We start from the raw sequence: 9,040 nt of genomic DNA, 5'->3' as shown, positions 1-9,040 counted from the left end.
ATGATTATCTCAATAGATGCTGAAAAAGCCTTTGACAAAATACAGCACACAGTCCTATTGAAAGCACTGGAAAGTATAGAAATAGAAGGACCTTTCCTGAAAATAATAAACAGTATATACCTAAAACCATCAACAAGAATCATATGCAATGGGGATAAATTAGAAGCCTTCCCAATAAGATCAGGAGTGAAACAAGGATGCCCATTATCACCTCTATTATTTAACATTGTACTAGAAACACTAGCAGTAGCAATTAGAGAAGAAAAAGAAATTGAAGGTATCAAAATAGGCAATGAGGAGACTAAGCTATCACTCTTTGCAGATGATAAGATGGTATACTTAAAAAATCCTAGAGAATCAACTAAGAAGCTTGTAGAAATAATCAACAACTTTAGCAAAGTGGCAGGATACAAAATAAATGCACATAATCATCAGCATTTCTATATATTTCCAACACATCACAGCAGCAAGAGGTAGAAAGAGAAACACCATTTAAAATCACCCTAGACAATATAAAATACTTGGGAATCTATCTACCAAAACAAACACAGGAATTATATGAAAACAACTACAAAACACTTTCCAAACAATTAAAACTATATCTAAACCATTGGAAAAACATTGATTGCTCATGGGTAGGATGAGTTAACATAATAAAAATGAACATTCTACCCAAATTAATTTACCTATTTAGCACCATACCTATCAAACTACCAAAAAACTTTTTTACTGAATTAGAAAAATCCATAACGAAGTTCATTTGGAATAACAAAAGATCAAGAATATCAAGAGAAATAATGAAAAAACCATGAAGGAAGGTGGCCTAGCAGTACCAGATATTAAACTATACTATAAAGTCATCAAAACAATATGGAACTGGCTAAGAGACAGAAGGGAGGATCAGTGGAATAGACTTGGGGTAAGTGACATCAGCAAGACAGTGTATGATAAACCCAAAGAGCCCAACTTTTGGGACATGAATCCACTATTTGACAAAAACTGCTGGGAAATTTGGAAAACAACATGGGAGAGATTAGTTTTAGATCAACATCTCACACCCTACACTAAGATAAATTCAGAATGGGTGAATGACTTGAATATAAAGAGGGAAACTATAAATAAGTCAGATCTCTGGGAAAGGAAAGGAAAGATTTTAAAACCAAGCAAAAATTAGAGAAAATTACAAAATGTAAAATAAATGTAAAATAAATTATTTTGATTATATCAAACTAAAAAGCTTTTGTGCAAACAAAAACAATGCAGCCAAAATCAGGAAAACAAATTGGGAAAAAATCTTTATAACAAAATACTCTGACAGGGGTCTAATTACTCAAGTATACAAGGAGTTAAATCAATTGTATAAAAAATCAAGCCATTCCCCAATTGATAAATGGGCAAGGGGCATGAATAGGCAATTTTCAGATAAAGAAATCAAAAGTATCAATAATTACATGAGAAAGTATTCTAAATCTCTAATAATTAGAGAAATGCAAATCAAAACAACTCTGAGGTATCACCTCACATCTAGCAGATTGGCTAAAATGATAGAAGGGGAGAGTAATGAATGTTGGAGGGGATGTGGCAAAATTGGGACATTAATGCATTGCTGGTGGAGTTGTGAACTGATCCAACCATTCTGGCTGGCAATTTGGAACTATGCTCAAAGGGCTATAAAAGAATGCCTGCCCTTTGATCCAGCCATACCATTGTTGGGTTTGTACCCCAAAGAGATCTTAGATAAACAGACTTGTATGAAAATATATATATAGCCGTGCTTTTTGTGGTGTCAAAAAACTGGAAAACGAGGGCATGCCCTTCAATTGGGAAATGGCTGAACAAATTGTGGTATATGCTAGTGATAGAATATTATTATGCTAAAAGGAATAATAAACTGGAGGAATTCCATGTGAACTGGAAAGACCTCCAGGAATTGATGCAGAGCTAAAGGAGCAGAATCAGAAGAACATTGCACACAAAGACCAATACACTGTGGTAAAATATAATGTAATGGACTTCTGTAGTAGCAGCAATGCAATGATCTATAACAGTTCTGAGGGATTTATGGTAAAGAACGCTACCCACATTCAGATTAAGAACTGCAGGAGTGGAAACACAGAAGAAAAGCAACTGCTTGAACACATGGGTTGAGGCAGACATGGTTGGAGATGTAGACTCGATAGTACCACACCAATGCGACTATCGACAATTTGGAAATAGGTCTTGATCAATGACACATGTTAAAACCAGTGGAAATGCACATCAGCTATGGGGGGAGGGGAGGTCAGGGGGTGAAGGGGAAAGTAAGAGCATGAATCATGTAACCATGTTAACTTTTCTAAAAAATAAATATTATTAAATGTTAAAAAAAAAACATAGAACTATGGCATGAATCCTATTCTGTGTGCCCTGATGTGTCAGTAGTACCTTGTTTCAAACTTGCTGTAACCTTATGAAAAGAAAAATGTTTGTCATTATCAACAGATTCTTTTAAACCAAAGGAAATATGAATTGCACATCTTCATTCATTGATCTAGGCATCTACTATGTGCTGAGCCATCCCAGTGAAGTTTACAAAACTTTAAATGAACTCATCAAATGATTTCAAAGAAGGAAAAGATTCATTGAAATGAGATTAACCCTGAGCTCACAAGGGAAGGGACTTTCTTCTGCGTCTCTTTGTATCCCTAGCACTCAGCACAGTGCCCAGCACATAGTAGGTACTTAATGAATTTTGTTGACTCAATGGAACAAATCACAAAGAATACTCTTACTAAAAGAAGATGATGTAGAATAATGTCAACACTGCAGCACCAACCCATGTGCTTAGTTTTCTTATACTTGAAAGCATCTGTGATTTCCCCTTTATTCCCTTGATTCATGACAATCTACCTTCATCTTCTTATCCCCTGATTCCTGTCCATGTGCTCCCATATATTTTCCTCAGTACACCAGAAAACTTCCTCTTTTTATTTTTCATGTATATACACTCAGGCTATCCATTTATCATCCCTGGCGCTTTCTGTTTGACCATCCTACCTCCTCTTTTAATCCTATATTTCTCCAACACTTCCATGGTCTTGAGGTCACCTGCCACTTTAATTCTTCAGAGATTATGGTGTTCTGGTATTCTTGATAAGATTCATACAGCATCACTGGGAGAAAATCTGTGTTTTCAAGAAAAAGTTGAGGGTCCACACTAGTATTATTCATTTTTTTCCATATGAGAATGATATCCTTAAGTGGAATCCTAAACAGACTAGGAGTAGATTGAGTAAGGGGTGGTCAAGGGCTAAGTGGGAGAGATGTTGCAAAAGCTGAAATAGCAAGATTTGGCAACTGATTAGACAAGTGATATGAGGGAGAGTAAGGAGTCAAGGATAATGCCCCAGTGACAAGCATGATAGGTTGGGAAAATGATGGTAATGCCTTTGACAGAAATACAGAAGTTTGGGAAAGGGGAAGGTTTAGGCAGAAAGATAATGAGTTCTGTTTCAAATTTGCTTAGTTTGAGATGACTCTGGGACACCCAAATATCAAATAGGGATTAAAACATGGAGAGACTAGAGTCAGATATAGGTGGATAGATAAATAGATAAACAATGTATGTATTTATAGATAATATATATAGGGAGAAGAGAGACGAGACAGTTAATCTCATTAGAATTGATTGAGGTTACCAAGAGACAAAGTAATAAGGAGGAAGATCACCAAAGATAGATTCTTGGGAACATCCACAGTTAGGGGACATAATATGGATGATGAGTGAGCAAAAGAGACTGAGAAACAGCAATCAGTTAAGTAGGAAGTGAACTAGCAGAGAGTAGTGTCATGAAAATCAAGAGGAAAATATACCTAGGAGGAGAAGTGTCAAATGTAACAGATAGATGAGGAAAATTAGGACTGAGGAAAGACTATTAGTTTTGGCAAGTGAGTGTCTCTTGGAAAAGCCTCATGTATTAGATTAGGATGCAAGCTGTAGGAAATCTTAGATACAAAACACATAATGAGCTATGACGCAACAACTCTGTGTCACAAGGTGGGCAATGGACTTATCCTTCACAGTACTTACAGAAACTAACAGAAAAAAAAAATTCTCTCGGATATTTCTGAAACAGGAGCCCTGGTACTTTATTCTTGGGACTTTAATAAACATGATTTCACAGAGAATGTAGCTATTATCAAGCTCTTTGGATCAGCATAGTAACTGTGAGGGCTCATCACCTGGAGTCAATCTCTCAGTCTTGTTCCTCATTATTTGTATTCATTTATGAAATAATATTCTTAAGCACAATTTATCTCCCTTGATGAGCTTTATTCAAAGCTATGGTACAGCAGCTGGTCCAAAGATAAATTCATCAATAGAACTGTTTTAAGATACCTAATGTGTGCTCATTCTGTCTTCTGAAAGACATGGATCATTTGGGCCCCAGCAATTTTCCCTCTGTCAACATCACTGTCTCTGAATATTCACTTCTCAATTTTTGTGTTGAATGTTCCAATGTTTTTATTTGCCCAATTCCAAATCTAAACCCTGGCAGAAGCATAAGATCCCCGAGTCAAAGGAATGCACAACACAAATGAAAGGTTAGGTAACAAAGGTGATGATATTTTTGTTGTTGCTCAGTCATTCCAACTCTTTGTGGCCCCACTGGGGAAGGCAAAGATATTGGACTTATTTGCCATTTCCTTCTCCCACACATTTTATAGATGAGGAAACTGAGGCAAAACGGATAAAGTGCCTTGCTAGGGTCACACAGCTATTAAGTATCTGAGGTCAGATTTACCTCAGGAAAATGAGTCTTCCTGACTCCAAGCCATCTAGCTATGCCATCTAGCTGGTATGCAATAAATTAGAAACATTGGCTTACTAAAATTCAATATCTATTAATAGAGGGCTACAATCCATTCCTACCTTCCTGTACTTTTGCATGGAGGGGAGTGATTTATAATAGGGCTGGAAAGGTAGGATGGGGACAGGTGGGGGGGGGACTTTAAAAACAAAACCAAAGTTTTTATTTCATTCAGAGAGAGCCAGGGAAGTTTATTGAGTAGCAGAATGACTTAATGTTAGGGAAATCACTTTGGTAGCAGTTTGAGGGCTAGATTGAAATAAGGAGAGCTTGTGACTGGCAAACCATTCAGGAAATTATTTTAGTTGCAAAGGCAAGAAGTGAAGAAGTCCTGAACAAGATTGATGACCATGTAAGTAAAGGATCAAACAAACGTAAGAGATGATGGAAGGTCGGAAATGACAAGATTTAACAATGGATTGGGTCTGTGATGTGAATGAGTGTGGACTTGAAGATGATGCTGAGGTCACAAACTTAGATGGCTGAAAGAATGATGTCATGCAGGACAGAAGCAGAAAAGTTCAGAAGAGGATGAGTCTCTTCTTCCCTTCCTTTTGACTCTTGGCCCATTTCAAGAGAACATAACATTTGTGTTTTTCTCTCCTTGTCATTCCCTCTCTTCCCCCTTCATTCAGTAATGTGGACCAGCTGTAATTATGGCTCATAAGAGCACTGTTAATGGTAATTTACCCATCTTGAACCAAGACCATCAGCTTCTTATGACCTTGAAAATTCCCACGAGTCTCCTTCAGAAGCTCCATTTTACTTCTGACCTCCAATTAAACCTGACCTTATACAAATACCACGACAGAAATAAATAAAACCCTTTCTTATTTTCCCAACTTTTCCCCTTACTAACATTGCTATATTTTATTTGCTAGTACTTTTCATTACAAAGGTATAATGTGGGGGCAGCTGAGTGGCCCAGTGAACTGAGAGCCAAGCCTAGAAATGGGAGGTCTTGGGTTCAGATATGGTCATAGACACTTCTTGGATGTGTCACCCCGGGCAAGTCAAGCCTAACCCTTGATGGCCATTCCCTCTTAGAGTTGTTACTAAGAAAGAAAAGTAAGACTTTTTAAAAATACAATAAATCTCTTTAGTTTCCATCTGGCTTCCTATCTGGTTTTTAACCCTTACCTTCTGTCTTAAAATCAATTCTATGTATCTGTTCTAATGCAGAAGAGCTGTGAGGGCTAGGCAATGGAGATTAAGTGACTCAGTATTGATTCTGAGACAGAAGGTAAGGGTTTTAAAAAATGACAACAAAAGTATAATATTTCATTTTTGTAGTATTTACAATGTTAAATGTTTTTGTTTGTTTATTTAATCTATTTTTCCCCTTCCTTCGCATTGAGCAATTGAGCAAAACAAAAATCCTAAATACATAGCAGCATATTCCAGCAAACAAAATCCCACAATGAACATGCCCCCCAAAAATGTTTTTCTCTTTCTGCATTGTAAGTGCTGTACCTCTCTTTTAAGAGGTAGATATAGCATATTTCATCTTCATTTTTTTGGATTTGTAGTTTATCATTTGTATTGATCAAAGTTCTAAGGTCTCAACGTTGATTTTCTCTATAATGTTATTGCTGTAAAGATACAATATTTCTATTGAACTATGAGTTAGTGAGACTTCTGTGGACTAATGTAAAATCTGTTTGCCATGTAGAATATCATTTGTATGTGAAAATGTGTTCCAACGTCCAAATATCCAAATACTAAAAAAAGTTTTAAACACAGCTCATTTGTAAGTCCTCCTTTGTGTGGTGAGTACCAAAAAAAGGGACTGAGAGTTGGATGATCATACGTTTCAAATAGTTATCCTTAAGAATCTGGGCTATTATTTCTTCTTATGGCTTACCGGAATACATGTTAGACCAAGCTTAAGGTAGGAAAGAATTTTCTAAAAACTTGAATTATCCAGTCTTGGAATGAACTATCTTAGGAATGAATGACTTAGTCATCACTAAAGGTATATATACAGAGGATGTTATAAAGGAGTGGAATGAACAAGATGATTTTTTTTATGTTCTATGGGAAGTATGTTGTGTTGCAATAGTGAAAAAAAATGTTGCGAGTCAAAGGAAAGAGATATTAATGTGGGCTGATATGTTCAGGAAGGTCTTCATAGAGTTGGAATTTGATGTGTGGCTTGCAGAATGGATTGTATTTTTGTTAAGAGGAAAGACATTCTAGGACAAAGGAAGCTATGATCAAAAATATAGAAGTAGAAATGCCCAGGGTGTACGCAGGGACTGTCTTTGTTTCTTGAATCATTTCCTATGTTTATCATATATATTTTGTCTATGTGTGTGTGTATGAGAGAGAGAGAGCGAGAGACAGACGTACACAGAAATAATGACAGAAAAGAAGGAAGGAGAGGTTAAAAGGAGTTTAAATGAACTGGGCTCCTCTCTTGGTTTTGTCTGTTTCCATTCAGAGATGAGCAGCTAAAGGCTGACATACACTTTGCCTGAAACTATAGCTGGTTTATAATTTAGGTCTTAGACAGTAATTAGAGCAGCCTGGAGCCCCTTGAAAAGATATAATTACTAGGGGGGAGAAACTGGTACATTCATTTTATCTACACATTCAACCATCAATTAAATCATTACCGTCTCATCCCAATCTTTCTTTGAATTTGTGATTCTTGAAGTTACTAAAGCTTGTTTTCAGATGTTTTTAAGTGAAAAATTGCCTCATTTACATAGCAAGTTAAGATTCACATGTCTTGTTTTCTGAAGGAAATGAGACTCAAGGAGGATCTCATCTCTTTTGTTCTCCCTGTTCAGAATCCCACCAGGTTAGGAGCTGGGGACCAACCTAGAAACAAGGGACTCAGGAGTTGACTGGCCTTCTTTTCCAAAACATTTATAATGTTGAAAAGATATATTTTAAAAAGTGGGACATCCCCCAATGGACATCAAAGGCTCTTTCAGGCTATATGAAGACAGGCCACAAGGCCAACCCATGACAGCTTCTCTAAGAACTCTAGTCTGTACCATCTTTATAACCTCTTCATAAGAGCATAGAGTTATAGAGCTAGAGCATCAGAGGGGACCTGGAGCCAGAGATGAGGGTCATTGACCCATACGGAGGAAACAACCAAAGCTCCTCAAATTCATTTTTTATTGTTGCTTGTTAGAATGAGCTAAATATTTAATATCTGTCATTGCCTTATAATTTTAGTTACTTCCTTTCAAATAGTTCAAAACATCCATTGTTTGATTAGTTGAGCATTCTCACCATCGTGATCCTCTTCTGGGCTTGGGGAGGCAATCTTCATGAAATATAGCAGGAAAAAAGTGATTATTTGGTGAATCCCTTCAAATAACCATTTTCTCAGATAAAAGACACAAAGGCCATATTTAGACCCCATATTGGAACCTTTCTGATTTTCTACCTCTCTAGCTTTTAGCTTTCTCATCTATAAGATTAGCGGGTTTGGAATAGATTATTTCAGAGATCGAAATCCTATGGGAATTAGAGAGAAATATTAATAGAAACAGAAACAGATACCCAAGAACAGTATTTATAAAGAACCAGCCTCATCTTCTGGTCCTTAGAATATTGAGGCTAATAGCTTAAAGTTTGTTTTTTGGTTTGGTTTGAAATATCAATATCACATCTTGGTGAGATCTGCGCAAAATGATTCGGTCAAGACCAGAAGAAGGTTGTAGGTAGGGTACCTACGGGTCTCAAGCTCAGACGATAGTTTCTGATACTTTTAAGCTTCTTTTTTAGAGTAAAAAAGATCTCTACCTCCCTGAGCAAGGAGAGATTGGCACCAAGACCATAACCGTCCTGCTTCCGAACTAGCTTCTCTATCATTAACTTCAGATGTCTTCAAGCCCCTGTGATCATGAGTCAGTCCCTAAATTAAATAGAAATTCTCTCTTTGGGCCTTGATGATGTTACATTAAACCAAAGAAACCCCAGGATAGCCATGCCCCTACATGGATGGATCTCTAGGTGACTTCCTGAATAGCTTCTTCCACAACTTTACTTTTAGACCTCCCCTTTTGAACTCAACAGAGACCTCATAAAATTAAAGCAGAGCTCTCTCATTTGTCTGAAGAGAACCAGGAGTCCTCATCTTTTTCACCATTTCTGTCTTCAAGTCTGTTTCAGGTGGGCTTCTCAAGAGAATTATCAAAAGTATATATTAAAAGTTATTAAAGCAGTGA

At 36.8% G+C, this 9,040-nt stretch overlaps 1 protein-coding gene across 1 annotated transcript in view; it reads left to right on the top strand.

Annotated features, from left to right (window-relative positions):
* SYT9 (synaptotagmin 9) overlaps positions 1–8,672 on the top strand; it is a 205,069-nt gene extending 196,397 nt beyond the window's left edge. Inside the window, exon 7 of the mRNA XM_044681803.1 lies at positions 8,598–8,672. Within this exon, the coding sequence (XP_044537738.1) occupies positions 8,598–8,672 (75 nt within the window). The remainder of the gene's footprint in view (positions 1–8,597) is intronic.
* The last annotated feature ends 368 nt before the right edge of the window (positions 8,673–9,040 follow it).

This window comes from Gracilinanus agilis, chromosome 6, assembly GCF_016433145.1.
Source record: "Gracilinanus agilis isolate LMUSP501 chromosome 6, AgileGrace, whole genome shotgun sequence".
Taxonomy (NCBI): Eukaryota; Metazoa; Chordata; class Mammalia; order Didelphimorphia; family Didelphidae; genus Gracilinanus; species Gracilinanus agilis.
Note: the sequence above shows the minus strand (reverse complement) of the source record. Positions and strands in the feature narration are given on the sequence as shown.